A 15,541-nucleotide genomic window follows, 5' to 3' on the forward strand; every position below is an offset into this window, starting at 1 on the left:
TAATTGTCCTGACGTCACTGAATTTGTGTTTTATTGTGCACCACAAGTCCATTTGCTATGATTCAGGGCTTGTTCACCGCAAGCGCGTTCCAGGAGCAGAGCAGAGCAGTTACAGAACGGATCACACCGCAGCGTTCAGATCCACAGCATGTAAAAAACCTGCAGCAAGCCCTATTTTTTCTGGAACGCATACAAACACATCAAAAACGCATGCAAACGTACTGGAACGCATCAAAAATGCTGCAAAAAACGCAATATAACACACTGCACTGCGTGTGCAGAAACTCATGCAGATCTGGTCTGCATTTGGTGTGAACAAGCCCTCAGGTAAATGGGGTAGGAGGGGAGCGGGTGGCAGTGTGACCATGTTTCATGTTACACCCTGAATATGGATATAACATGAAACATGGTATAAAAAGGTAACTTTAAAGGAGAAGTATTGGGAGAGTAAAATTTGTTCTTCCCAATACTTAGAGCCAGCATGGGAAGGGGCGGCACAGTTGGCTCTGGCTCTAGAGAGGCAGAGCCAGCTGTCAATCAGACAATATTGTTGGGATCTCTCCTGGCTGCAGCGCGGCTCTGTGTTGTCAGCATATAGCCGGCAGTAGCTCGCTATGTGCTGACTTTGGGTCACAGGAGGACATTAGTAAATGTATTCCTGTGACTTAAAAGAGGAGTAAAGCCCCCAAAAGTTTGTCTTTACGTCTCTTTTAATTGTTCTTTTTCTTTTAACTACAAACATAATTTTTTCATATTTATCTGGAATTCAGAAATATACAAACTAGAAGGTTTCCTGAATGGTATTGAACTAGGATAGAAGAAGGGGGATTTATCAATACTGGAGCAGACACAATCTGGAACAGTTATCCATAGTAACCATTCAGCTTCTGTTTTTCATTTTCAAAGTATAACTAAACAAACTGAAGAGAAGCTGATTGGTTACTATGGGCAACTGCTCCAGATTCTGTCTGCTCCGGTTTTGACAAATCCCCTTCAATGTATTTTTCCCAAGAGTGCACTGGGAATTACGTAGTTAGCCATTTTCTGAGATCCCAGAATGTGACCAGTCCTCTGTCTTCAGAATATCTGCTGGCAGCGAAGATTATAAATAGTTTAATCTCTTCAGTCTGTAATCTCCTTACTTCCTCTGGCAGGACCCAGGCATACTGTGCAAGGTGCAGATAAGCCTGGGCGCCATTGTAAAATGGGACAATCTGCTATCTAACCTCAGAGTGCCCCCTGAGTCCACAGAGAGGACAACACAATCAAAAAGCATGATCGGGACTGTCAATTTACAGGAAGCCAAATGGCACAATGTAGCACAATGTGTGTGGGGGGGGGGGGGGGGCTGGGGCACAGGGGGGGGCTTGGGGTAACATATTGGCAGATGAAGTCACAGAACTAGTGGCGGAATACACAGGTTAATAGGTGTATGTTGGACACATTTACTCATCGTATGCTAGCACAAAAAGGGAACTACTTAGGTCCTGAATCATAGCAACTCAGCACCAAGTGAGGCTCTTTGCCTTGTAAGGCTGGATCTCTGCTGCAAGTGACTCACATGGGAATTAGTTTTATTCACTCCGAGCCAGAGTCAGAATAATATTTTAACCCTTTCAGATCATATTTCCTGTAGGCAAGGACATGACAGACTTTGGTTTGTGTTATTCAGAAAAGTTAGCCTAGCACTTTTGGGAGCAAGGTGTAAAAAAAATCTATTTATAGAGTATACAAACCCCAACAATGAACTTCTATTCTTTGCTCCCTTTTGGTCTGTAAATATACAATTGAAAGTGTTTGTTATATTATTATTAATAATATTATAGAGGATTTAGATAGCTGTTTATAGCAGTTTGCACAGTGCTTTACAGGGAAACAGTTCAGGGGAGATAGTACAGTCACAGTACAATTCAAGACAAGATGGTTAGGTGGGCCCTGCTCATGAGAGCTTACAATCTAATGTGTGTGTGTGTGTCCTGTACACTCTGCAATGTTACAAACTAGGGATTCACCGATACCATTTTTTTCTGTATCGAGTATCGATATTTATTTTTTCGGTACTCGCCGATACTGAATACCGGAAGTCCCATTAGGGAAGCCAGGTGGCGTGTGATGATTCACGGTCCGGCTTCCCGATTAGTCACCAGGTGATGAGGAAGCATGGTGTCGGCTTTCTAGCCAATCAGGAAGCCGGCGGCCAGTCATTACACGGCACCCGGCTTCCTGATTGGCCGGCTCCATGCTTCCTTGTCACCAGTCTGGGATTCTAAAAAACAATTGTGAAAAAAATTTTATGTGACTTTTTATTTTTTACGCTTTTTTTACACTAAACTTTATTGTTATCACATAGAGGGCTAACAAGCTGTGGAGGATGTGACAGGTCTTTTTATGGAGACATCAGGGGTCTACTAGACCCATAATGTCAACTAGGGACTCTGAAGAAGCTCATAAAGCAGAGCTCATGCTCCACCAGCCTCTTCTCCGGCCACAGCAGCCAGAGAAAGGACATACTGAAACTTGAAATGATGTAATACACATTGCTTTCAGGTTCCGTGATCGGAGGAGAGATCAGCCACTTGAAGTATGCTGATCTCCCTCCAATCAAAGTGCAGAGACCTGCCGTGCCGGGCCTGCATAGCGGAGCCTGGGATAGCCGGCAGCAGTGGGGGCGGCACACACTTCCTCAGCTCCATGCAAGCGATTAGGCAGCTACAGAATGCTTGTGCGTAGCAGCCATCGCCGTCTGTAAAAATAACTATCAAGATCACAGCTGCTGCACAGCTAAACGTTTCCACGAGCTGAGGATTTCAGCTTTGGTAAAATGTTGCTAAAAGTTAAATTAAGACTTTTTGAGTGGTTGGTTTTGAGGGGGTTATGTTCAAACATAGAGGTACTATGGATAAATATGGTAAATTGTGGGATAAGTGGATTGAATATAGTAAAGGAGTCTGGGTTTAATATCTCCCGTATTTGCTATTACCTGGACATACCTGTTACACTGCACAACACGGCAAGTGGCATCACTATATCCTGATTAAACTTTGCAGCTTCCTGTCTGCTCCTTTGTCAGTGAATCAGCAGAGTGATGATGCTGACACATTGCCCAGTGAGTAGGCCATAGGATTGTTGACAAGGGAAGTTGCAGAGCTGAACCAGGATACACACTGTCACGTGTCTGACAATGCAGTGTGCTAGAGGTGTGTGAACCACAACACTGCCAGATCACAATTACAAACCTTTTTTTCAAGCAACAGTAAAGCTGGGCACACGCTGTTACAATTTTGGCCGATTTATAGTAATTTAGTATTTATAGTATTATTTAATTGACTTTTATTGAAGGAACTGGGCGAAAAATTGTCGCTGAACAGTGACTGCAGCCAATCAGCTTTTTGGAGGTTTTCCGTGCAATGACACTGTTTCTGCTAGACGTGTAACCCTGCAAAAAAAATGTGTTTCGTATCATTTGGCATCGATTCGGATTTTTATTTCCTTCATTTTTCAGATTTTGGATCTGAAATTTGATTCGGTTCATTATTCAGATTTCGGATCCATCTGAATTTTCTTTACGGGTCTATGCGGATGAGGTTCTTTATTTATAAATGAATTTTATTTTTTTAGGGTTTTTTTTATTTTTTTTTGTCATTTTAGTTCTGACACCGTGTGCTCCCCTACTGCTCTTATCAACTCTCTCTACTCCACAACATGGAGTCACATAACAACCCCCAACAGCCCAAAAAAATATGATTGGCCAGAGAACAGTCACATGTCCAATATATGAACGAAATTTAGATGGATCGGAAACGTACATTTCATTTGCATTCGAATTCGGAAATTCCGATGCATCTTAATTTTCAAATTTAACAAAGTTCGTACAAATATCCATTGGGAATTAAACAAATTTACATGTCTAGTTAGGGTTGCCACCTGTCCAGGATTCACCCGCACAGTCCGGGTTTTGAATGTTGTGTCCAGGTTTCATGGCAGCAGAAACCCAGACACATGATGTCAGGCAGACAGGGGCAACCAAAATTAAAACAGGGGCTACTGGCCCCCCACTGAAAATAGTAGGGATGCACCAATACCGATACTAGTATCGATATCGGTGCCGATACCGAGTATTTGGGCGAGTACTCGTACTCGCCCAATTGCTCCAATGCCAAGCCCGATACTTCCTGTTTCCTGATTCGCCCTTGAAGCGCCTCCATGCTCTCTCGTCACTTGTGATGAGAGAGCATGGAACCGACTTCCCGGCCAATCAGGAAGCCGGGCAGCGTGTAATAACGCGCTGCCCGGCATTCTGATTGGCCGGGAAGCTGGCTTCATGCTTGGAGCCAGCCTCCCGGCCAATCAGAATGCAGGGTGTTGCGTCATTACACGGCGCCCAGCTTACTGATTGGCCAGCCAGACAGTCACGGCCCCAGGGGTGACAGGCTGGACATACCAAGGTAAGAGGGGACAGACTTTCTTGTTAATCGGGAAGCCAGGTGGCGAGTCATTACACGCCACCTGGCTTCCTGAATGGGACTTCCGTTACTCGGTAATTGGTATAGGCGAGTACCGAAGAAAAATTATCGGTACTCGTACTCGGTACCAAAATACCGGTATCGGTGCATCCCTAGTAAATAGTCTCGACTGTGATATTTACATATGAATGGGTGACGATATTTACATATGAATTAGCCGCGACGCCGGGAATAGTTCTCCCAGAGTACATTTCATGTTACAAAGTCTAGAAATGAATAAATAAGGCATTGTACACCCGGGCTCCAGCTTGTATAAGAGCATTGTGCGCAGAGCATTGCAGAGAGTTTGGAGCCTTTACATGTTTGCAGCCAAATTGGGATAACACTTACTTTATATTGCATAACTTGCATCACATTGCATAACTTTGCCTAAAATTGCTGCTTACCTTTTTACGTGCCTACAAATCCCACCTAGCTTTCCCCTCCTATGTAACTTTAAAGGGATAGTTCATCTTGTTTTTTTTTTAAATCTATCTGGGCATTTAAAAAATTAATCGTTGCAGTGGGGCTACCCCACACTGCAAGGGTTAAGTACTCATTTTGGTGTAGGGTCTACAATAAAAAAAAGATATACTCACTCTTTCCTGCCTCCCTGCTAGGCTGGTGCCTGCAGCCTCCTCTGCCCCAGGCTGCAGCGGTCGAAGTACCGCTGACGTCATCATATCTGATACAAGTCCATTCACTTGCATTGAACCGGGTGACACCCCGTCGTCATCGTGCATGCGCGTGACGCCACCACGCTCCTGCACGATGATGTCATCGCGGATGCACGGTCATCTGATTGACGCCTACTGGCAACAATCTTAGTGATGGACGCCGGCGGAGAGGCGGGGACATTCACCCGACAGGATGTGGTATCCTGCCGGATCCCCTCCTCTGCACTGACACTGTTGGGCTCTCAGTCTATGACCGAGTGGCCGACTTTTTAGAGGGGGTGACACCAAAATGACTGTCAGTCATTTTGGTGTCACCCTTCCAATGGTGTCACCCGGGTGCAGGCCGCACCCCCCTTGTGATGCCACTGCCTTGCAGTGTGCGGGTAGCTTTGGCTGCCAGCTCTGACGGAGCAACAGGACAGCATGGAAAGCATGGGAATAAGTGGTCCGTGGGCGAAGGGGGGCTCTGGCACTGTGCCCTAAACACTGCTAGTTTGCTTTCAGCAATCTTCAAGTTGTTCTGATGGTCCTGCCTGCAGATGTTTGGGATGACTCGCATTCCCTGAGGCCCCATTCATACTTAGGAATGAGGCTGATTGCATGAGTCTTATGAATTCCTCCGTGAGACTCATGTGATCAGATGTGGGTGAGAGGCGCTGTACAATACAAGGACAGCTGCCAGCGCCCGCAGCCATTTGTAGTCGCACAAACAGTCTAGTCTAGGGGGGTCGTCCACAGGTGCAATTACATGCACACAACTACAGGCGATGGCCGCTGTTATTGCATCATACAGCATGTCCTGCCCGCAGCTGATGACACGAGTCTTATGGAGGTATTCGTAAAGGTGCCCATACACCTGCCGATTATCTTACGATAATCGCAGGCGATCCCACGATCGTACGACAATCGGCAGGTGTATGGGCAGCGTGCGACCGCTTCTACTTAAGGTCGCACGACTTTCGTCTTCCAAGCACACTGGAAAACCTGCCAAAAATCGCAAGATTTTCGGCGGGTGGGTGGCGTGCTCGGAAGACGAACACCGCACGGGCCGGTGCGCGCAAGCGCACACTGCCCGCTCAGCACTGCAATCATCGGAAGCTCTCCCCTTAGAGGGGCGGGCTTGCGATGATCGCAAGTACGATCTGCCTGTCCAAGATGGGCAGATCGTACGAAATTTTAATCACCTTACAACCATCGCACAACAAAAGTCGTGCGATAGTTGAAGGTGTATGGGCAGCTTAAGACTCATGCAATCAACCCCATTCGCAAATGTGAATCAGGGCCTAAGGCCAACCCTTCTATATGTCTCAAATCTGCCTTTCGACTAATCTAAACTCTGCCGTTTACGTTATCTACACAACTGCCTCACCCAACAAGTGCATGCAATAAACCACTATCAGAGCTGCGGATGGAAGAGATTACAGTTCTGATTTGTGACAGTCACCCCTGCACTTCTCCTTTTCTCTCCGTGCTTGAATTCAAAGTTCAGCCACATTTTGTCCTGTTTTCGATAGACGTGGATATGGGTTAAAAGGGGGGTGGGCAATGCCAGCCCTCCAGCTGTTGTGGAACTACAAGTCCCATGAGGCATTGCAAGACTGACAGTAACAGGCATAACTCCTGGAGGCAAAGGCATGTTGGGATTTGTAGTTGAAGCACAGCCGGAGGGCCAGAGTTGCCCACTATTGTGGTATGTGTCCTCATTAGAGAGATGTCCCCTCAGTCTTGTCCTGGGACAGGAAGTGAGGGGAAATATGCCCATTTGTGACACAGACAGTAATAAAACCCAGAGAGATTCTTCTTCACTCCACTGTTCCCATATCAGAGATTATTCCTTACTGCCTATCCGGGTGACACCAAGTCAAAACCGCCCCAGTGGAGGCATAGATAGAAACGAAAACCTTCCCCGCTCTATTAAAAACAAAGAAGGGCTTTGGTTGCAGTTCCACCAAAGTGGTCACTTTGTATGAGACAATAGTCCATCTGTCAGCATTCTCAAAAATGTCTTGATATAAAACTATATGGTCTTTAGCTACCAGGTGCATTGTAGGTGTTTGACCTTGTTAGAGGCTGCAGAACACTTAGGGCCCGTTCACACTAGATGCAGTGTGTTCCAGCACGATTCTGGCCAGAACGCACTGCCTCGCATTGTGACCGGCGCACTTTTTTGTGGGGCAGGAGGGGGCGTGGCGGGCCATTGAAGTGAATGGCACCGTAGCCACACCCTCTGGCTGCAATGCGTTCGGCCGCACGGGTTCGCAAGGCACATTATGACAGCTAGGAGAGTGCGAGGAGAGACAGCCAGGACAGAGAGCGAGGAGAGACAGCCAGGAGAGAGAGTGAGGAGAGACAGTCAGGAGAGTGCGAGGAGAGACAGTCAGGGGAGAGAGCGAGGAGAGACAGCCAGGGGAGAGAGCGAGGAGAGACAGCCAGGAGAGACAGCCAGTAGAGAGAGTGAGGAGAGAGAGCAAGGAGAGACAGCCAGGAGAAAGAGCGAGGAGAGACAGTCAGGGGAGAGAGCGAGGAGAGACAGCCAGGAGAGAGTGAGGAGAGACAGTCAGGAGAGACAGCCAGTAAAGACAGCCAGTAGAGAGAGCGAGGAGAGAGAGCAAGGAGAGACAGCCAGGAGAAAGAGCGAGGAGAGACAGCCAGGAGAGAGAGCGAGGAGAGACAGCCAGGAGAGAGAGCGAGGAGAGACAGCCAGGAGAGAGTGAGGAGGGAGAGCGAGGAGAGACAGCCAGGGGAGAGAGCGACAAGAAACAGTCAGGAGAGAGTGAGGAGAGACAGTCAGGAGAAAGAGCGAGGAGAGACAGTCAGGAGAGAGATAGGAAAGACAGTCAAGAGAGAGAGTGACGAGAGACAGTCAGGAGAGAGAGCGAGGAGAGGCAGTCAGGAGAGAGAGAGAGGAGAGGCAGTCAGGAGAGAGAGAGAGGAGAGGCAGTCAGGAGAGAGAGAGAGAGGAGAGGCAGTCAGGGGAGAAAGAGAGACAGCCAGTAGAGAGAGTGAGGAGAGACAGCCAGGAGAGAGAGCGAGGAGAGAGTCAGGAGAGAGAGCGAGGAGAGACAGCCAGGAGAGAGAGAGCGAGGAGAGAACTGAGGATTTTTGAGAGCAGTACTGAGGCATTGAGCTGTGATGTTTGCAAGGAGCTATGTACAGCACCCTGCCAGCCCCTCCCTACAGCCATGATCTGCCTGCATTGCACAGAGACCCAGTGATGATGTTACTGGATCTAAAATGAGGTGTGAAATGAAAACAGTGACAATAAAAATGTCCTCAGTGTTGTAATAAAGGGGGCGGGGAGGAACCATTGAAGTCCAAATATCAGCAGATAAAACGTCACCTGTAATCCGGCCCTGTGCTATGTTTATATGGCTTGTACCTTGTAGGGTCTCAGGCAATGTTTGTACAGACAGGTTATGAAGAGACAACACCAGAAGATAAACTTACAGTGTTATAACACAGACCAACTTCTATCCCAAACAGAACGTCTATCACTTCCATGGCTATGTAATCCCGCGCATGTCCTCAAAACATGTGTTCACAGCCTGGAGAGCAGATGGATCATTGCAGCGATCCCGGGGAACACGCCACTTCTGTGCCTCTTATTTTCACACCTCCACCCAGTCTTTGTAGATCCAGCGATGTGGATTGCTCCGCCTCTAATTTCTCAGCCTTTCCCAGCAACGCATGTTATTAAACATTCATTAGTGGCTGAGTTAAAGGGGAAACAAAGGTTACGTATTGCAGCCTACAACTCCCTAGAGGTGGTGGAGGCATTAGTTCTCCTATTCAGGATTATTTATCTATATATTTACCAGGTGACCCTGCCACTAACACACTCCCTGCCCTAGGGTGGCAACATTCAGCTCTAGGCTGATGACAACATTTGGACTACAGAACGTCTCCCTCTTTTGTCATCTCCATTACATATGCCAAGGTTAGGGTTGCCACCTTTTCTTCAAGCGGAACCCAAACACTCTAGCGGCACGCAGTAATTTTTTGGGGAGAATGACTCCCCATTTTTTGGGGAGAATATCACAGTTGAGACTATTTTCAGTGGGGGGCCAGTAGCCCCTTTCTTAATTTTGGTTGCCCCCGTCTGTATGACATCTTGTGTCCGGGTTTCTGCTGCCATGAAACCCGAACACAGCAGTCAAAACCCCGGGCTGCCTGGGTGAATCCTGGACAGGTGGCAACCCTAGCCGAGGTGTTCTGTAGTCCTAAAACAGTTCCTGATAACATTGTTTGAGATAACACTGCACAGTGTACAGGATACAGGACAGCACTGGATTCCCGGAGGAGCCCTAGGATACCCCTCCCTTTCCTTTTCTACATAACATAGTGGAGGATGTTCTGAGGTCCATAAAGATAGCTGAGCACAATGCTAACTGACAACAGTGCAGAGGACCGTGTGAGCTTGCTGGATTTCTTGTGGGAATAACAGTTTTTGTTTTGCACTTATCAAAAAGATATGACAAAATGTTTTCAATGGTTAACCATTGGTTAACCAATAAGAGAAAGACCTGCTTCTTCGCCCCTCTGTTCTGGCAATGGAATGTCCCCCGGCGTCCCCACATCCAATACACTGTATTGGACGGGGTGACACATGGGTTCTTAGGCCTGGTTCACACCTGGGCATTTTGTAGCGAGTTCCTACGCTCTGCAAAACGCTCAAACACTGAAATCCCATTATTTCCTATGGGTATGGTTCCCACCTGGGCGTATTACAGGCCGTATGAACGCGCTACAAAACATCCTACGCCCGAAGAAGTACAGGAGCTTCTTTGGGGCGTTTTTGTTGCGCATTTCCATTGGGATACAGCCAAGTAGCCCTTGGAAACGTGCGTTTGTCGCACGTTTTTTACCGCAAATCGCGTGAAAAACACGCATATTCAATACGTCTAGGTGTGAACCCAGCCTTAGACTGCTGGAGCGAAGGGGGAGAGAGGCTGCAGGGAACGCTGCTCCGCTGTTTGGTTCTTTCTTTTTTGTTTTACACCCTATAGACCAAAATGAGCACTTAACCCTTGCAGTGCAGAGAGTAGCCCCACTGCAAGGGTTCATTTTGTTTCTGCATTGCTTTAGATTTAGGCATATGAGACAGACTTGTCTGTTGCTTGTCTGGTTTATAGTTACAGCCCAATTAACTTTTTATATGACATGATGGGGAGTGATATTTGTTTTCATTTCTTTTACAGCGGTAGACAAGCACCAAAGGCTATGGGGCCGTACTGTGCAGAAGCAGCAGGCAGCAAGAGGAGTTCGGGGGAGGATGTAATCAATCCCCTCAGGCCACAGGCGCTGGATCTCAGTAAAGATGGCCATACACCTATAAATTATCTGCAGATTTTCTATGGTCAGATGGAAAAAGTGCAACAGATTCCTTCATCTACGCTAAACTGTGTGGATGGAGGAATCTCCCACTGGGCCAAGCTTCAGTATCTTGCTAGTCGACCCCGCTGGCTGCCAAAATATCTGAACAATGCCTGCATCCAATCAACATCAAACATTAGATACTGCCAATGTGTTTCGGGGGAATGGACTCCCCCTTTTTCAGGGCTTGAGAAATAAGATGTGATGGAATCTGGAAGGTATGCGGCTCATAGCCTAACTCCAGTAAGGGCAGCCCACTGGATCAAAGTATGGATGAAGTACAGGTTCACTTTAAAAGATCATTTCTCATTGGTTGCGACGGGCTACTGTGCTTGAAAACTGTTGGTAAGTCTGTAGTTTGTGTGACCAGCGATGCCTTACAGCCCTTGTCATGGGAATGGGTTACAGCGCTGGAATGTGGACAGGAAATGAAGCAGCTCCTGGGTATGAGACAGGCATTCCAAAGCCAGAGGGCATAATTCAGTATAAACAAGGCCAGACATACTCGCAGAGCGGGGCAGAACACACAAACATAAGCTAACACAGCGAGGTGAGCGGGACCCAGAGACAGGGATATACAGGCATTTTCTGTATACATGATACCACATTCCTCTGTCTTCCAGTCCAGATGTACAGTACAGGCCCACAGGCAACTGTGAATAAGCAGACACGCTATTATAAATACAGTCACACATATACATATATATTTGGGGAGAATCAGGATGCGTTTTTATGCAATGTGTTAATCTACCACCTCTGATAAGATGTGATTCCAGGTTAACACCTACGGTTACGTCAACTTAATTAAAGTCAGTCTTGCATCAACGTAATTAAAGTCGGGCGCGTTTGTTTTTTAGCTGTACAGGGGTCACCCCATCCAGTCTGCATGGACTGATCTCAGTGACATCATTCTGCCCACTAACAATACAGAGAGAGTGAGACATTCCGCAGCAAAGGCAGACAGGCAGGGTGGATGCTCACAGCTGTGCTCCGTCTGAATGCCAGTTACACGCTGGCACTAGAAGCCCATCTGCAGCCATTTTAAAAGGGCCCTGGTTTGCCACCCCACTACAAGTGAACCCGGCTGTGAAAACAGAAGAATCCTTTTACTGAATTTTACACGGAATATAATCTCACGCTGAAGGATTCCAGCACAGGAGTATTTTACCAACTTGTGCAACTACTGGGACAGTTTTATTTAAACTCCACTGAGGATCACGGCGCTGTACGCCCAGTAGAAGCAATGCCAGACCTAGGGCAGTACCCCAGCGCAATACTTTCGGTACATACGGGATTCAGCTTTTACAACGCATTTGCAAAACTTTTTAGAAGCTTTGTTGATGACTTAAAAGCAAACTTTAGCTTCTGGTTTAACGTAGATCTATATCGGAGAGTTGACTGTCACTTTAAATAAGCTGTAAGCAGGCTTCAGCTCTACTTGGAGCTTGTCGAAAGCCTGCTGAAGTCTCATAGCAGCTTCTTTGAAGTAGCAGCCAGCACTCCCATAATGATCTGTGTCATATATTGCAAATCTGGAGTTGAAGGTTGTCTTAATAAGGATAAGTGCGCATTCAGACAAAGTGCACTTATCCTTTTTGCGCTGACCTAACCCATCCCACCACCCCCATGCACAGATGCACATTTACCTTGACCCGATTGCTTACATGTTTTCCATGCCTGTGCATTACAGCCTTATAGATAACTATGGGGCTGTATTTCCAACCGCCTACCTTCATCTCCGGCCCCAGGGGTGACCAGGAGAGTGAGAATTGTGGCACTGGATGTAAATGATCGCAGAGGCCATGGGATTAAGGTGAGTATGCATCTTTTTAGTTTAGGCCAGGGCAACGGGCCCTGAACTTTTTTCTGAAACTGGACTTATTCTTTAAAGTCATCAAATGAGCTGAATGAAGCCTGCAAATATTTGCAGAACACACTGCTCTTATACAAGCTGAAGCCCATGAGCACAAGGCCTTATGGTCTAGTAGGGTAATGTAAGTCTGGTCTTACTTTACTGTCCTCTTCTTCTTCTTCTTGACTAGATTGGCTGGATGGAGTTGTCGCCTTCTCTTCACACTCCGTGGCGTCCATCTCACTTTCTTTGGCCGCGGGCAATTTCTCAGCTGCCCCGACTTCTTCCACCGGGGCAGTCTCGGTCACTGTCCTTTCAGGCACTTCTTCCTCTGCCGCATGATCCTCTTTGTCATCCCGTTCTTCTTCCAACGTTTCTGTCACTCTCTCCTTCACCTCTGCTTCATGGGATTCCTCAGCTGGCTGCTTTTCTCCTGTAGAGCGAAGCTTGACCCAAAGCGTGGCCAAGATGACAGCCAACGCTGTGAAGATGAGTGGAACTGTCAATGAGAAGTCCCCTTCGAGCTCCATGCTGTCTGGGATGAGATGGCTTTTGTTCTCCTCTCTGGAAGGAGCTGTACAGACTGATCCTCACTCCTCCCAGCTAGCCTTCCACAACACAGCTGTCACTGGCCTGGCCCTGCCTCTTCCATTAGAAGCAATATCCCAGCAGCTCTCCGCCTAGCTATACAGAGGGCAGCGTGCAGGCTGGAAAAATCCGTTATCTGTCCAAGCTTGTGCACATCACAGGTTTAAGTCAACTATCCTTTTTTTCAATGGTTTTGGAGCGATGACTTTTATAAGCACTTCTGGTTGTTATTTCATCATTTCTACGTGAACTAAGCTACACGGAATAATCGTGACATCTGGCCATCCTGAGAATGATCAAAGAGGACCCTGCAGCCACAGCAGTCATTTCCTGCCAACTTGAATTGACGTCACGTGACCGTCTAGGCGTGAAAATGTCATCTCCTATCACAAATATCCATCCAGCTGTGTATTCAATTTCAGCTAATACGATCAGATAGTGTTTAGTAGATTTTTTTTTTTTTTTTAATCATTCATGAAAGTGGGGCTCATCTAAAAGAATTAGTGTGCTGCATTAACCACCTGTTGTCCGGAGCAATTTCTTACTATTTGCACACTCATGATAAAATCTGAATTTTTGGCTAGAAAACAACTTCAAACCCAACAATATATATACACTTCTTCACTGATTACATAGTTTCCACTAAAGTGATGCACTTTTCTGACTAACACTGCACCATGCAGTTTCCACTGCACTGACTATTACTGCACGCACACAGTTTTCACTGCACCAATGCATTTGAACTTACTACAACTTCACCCACACAGTTCCCAATAGACATGTGCAGCCGCAAAAATTTTGTTTCGTTTCGGATTTTGTTTATTTCGTATTTCCAAAATTGGGTCCTGTATGTGTTTTGTTTTGGGTTTCATATTCGGGTCAGATTCGTAATTCGGATCGGATTCGGTTTCAGGATTCGGACGAATTTCCAAAATTTGGGGTTTTGTGCGAACTGACAAATGTTCGTACGTAGCAGAATTGACACAGTTGACATTTCTGGTTGCTGTGCTCTAGTCGTCAGTATTAAAGTGACATTAACCCCTTCATGACTGAGGCCCTTTTTTCCATTTTTGCACCCATGTTATATTCCACATTTTAGGCCTGAAAATGACGTAAAACCCCCCAACATTATATATTTTCTGAATGCCAAGACCCTATAGAATAAAATGGTGGTAGTTGAAAATTTTTATGTTGCGCAATATTAGCGCAACTCCTTATTAAACCCCAAAATTTAGTGACAAATTTAATTAAATGCCCCAAAACACAACAAATTACCCATTTTTTTAATGAAATATAAAAGATGAGGTTACAACGAGTAAAACGATACCCAACATGCCCAGTTTACAGATTGCGTGCGACCGTGAAACGGCGAAAAACTGCAGTACCCCAAAAAGTCAATAAAAGACACTTTAAAAGCCCCCACAGGTCATCAATTTAGAGATACCCCAAAATACTGGCCCTAGAATTATTGCTCTCACTCCGGCGTGCGCGGCGATACCCAACATGTGTAGCGCGTTCGTCGTTTTCATGCGTAGGCGCACCCGACGCGTGTTTACGTGGCGACGCGCGTGCTCGCGGGGGCGGGGTACTTTTAAATTTTTTTTTATTATTATTAGATTTATTTTATTTCATTTTAATTTTAAAAACTGTTTTTTTTTTTTTTTTTACTTTACTTTGACTGCTATCACATGGGGGGGCTTGCAAGCCCCCCCATGTAATAGCAGATGGTGGTGACAGGTCCTCTTTAAGGTGATGCTGGGGGTCCAAAAGACCCTCAGTGTCACCTTTACACTGGAAATAAGCTATTGAAGTGCAGATCGCACTTCAATAGCTTATAGCTGGGCTGCAGGAGCCCAGAACTGACAGCCCAGGGACCGGAAGTGATGCAATCTGCATCGCTCCCGGTCCCATAGAACGGGGAGGGGATCGATGAACGGAAGTTCGTCGACCTCCTCCCCAGCTCCCCGCGGACACAAAGATCGCCGGTCCCGGGCCCGTAGGAGGGGCAACGGAGCCCGGGAAGCACGGCGGGGGTGTCCGGCGGGGGGGGCGGCCCCTTCTTCGGGACGCAGAAGCGATCTGGCGACAGGTAAGTCGCCAGGATCGCTTCTGTTGTAAAGCCGACAGTCGGCTCTACAAGTTTAAACAGAGTCCCGGCGGCAAAAGTCGCCGGGAGTCTGTTTAAACAGCCCCGATGCTGGCAACGTACACTGTACGTCGTCAGTCACAAAGGGGTTAAAATCCATTTCTTAATTATTTTTTTTATCCGTTTAAATGTTGACAGTGCATGCACAGGAACATGAAGTAATGTTTTGTTTTTATCTTCACAAATAATTTATTTAAAAATGTCAGTATGGTGAAACAGCCAGCGCGCTTTGGGGGCTCACACAATCCCAAATAGCATCAACAAAATTAAAAGCCCATTAAGCTGACATTTCCAGGAAAGAAAATCTCTTGCCCTCATCCTTGCAGCTCTCAATGGTTCCTCCTCCTGGCCTCCACATCATTACAGTGACCTCCAGGTCATTACTGATGAGTACACTGCAGCC

General features: G+C 46.7%; 1 protein-coding gene across 3 annotated transcripts in view; it reads right to left on the reverse strand.

The window, feature by feature from the left end:
- Positions 1-13,089, reverse strand: part of MXRA7 (matrix remodeling associated 7) — a 45,698-nt gene extending 32,609 nt beyond the window's left edge. For 2 of the 3 annotated variants that reach the window (XM_018555686.1, XM_018555688.1), the window contains exon 1: positions 12,563-13,089. In XM_018555686.1, coding sequence (XP_018411188.1) covers positions 12,563-12,934 — 372 coding nt within the window. In that variant the 5' untranslated portion in view covers positions 12,935-13,089. The remainder of the gene's footprint in view (positions 1-12,562) is intronic. The other variant, XM_018555687.1, reaches the window with a different exon arrangement.
- Between the last annotated feature and the right edge of the window lie 2,452 nt (positions 13,090-15,541).

The sequence above is a fragment of the Nanorana parkeri genome, unplaced genomic scaffold, assembly GCF_000935625.1.
Source record: "Nanorana parkeri isolate BGI_ZX_2015 unplaced genomic scaffold, ASM93562v1 scaffold209, whole genome shotgun sequence".
Classification (NCBI taxonomy): domain Eukaryota; kingdom Metazoa; phylum Chordata; class Amphibia; order Anura; family Dicroglossidae; genus Nanorana; species Nanorana parkeri.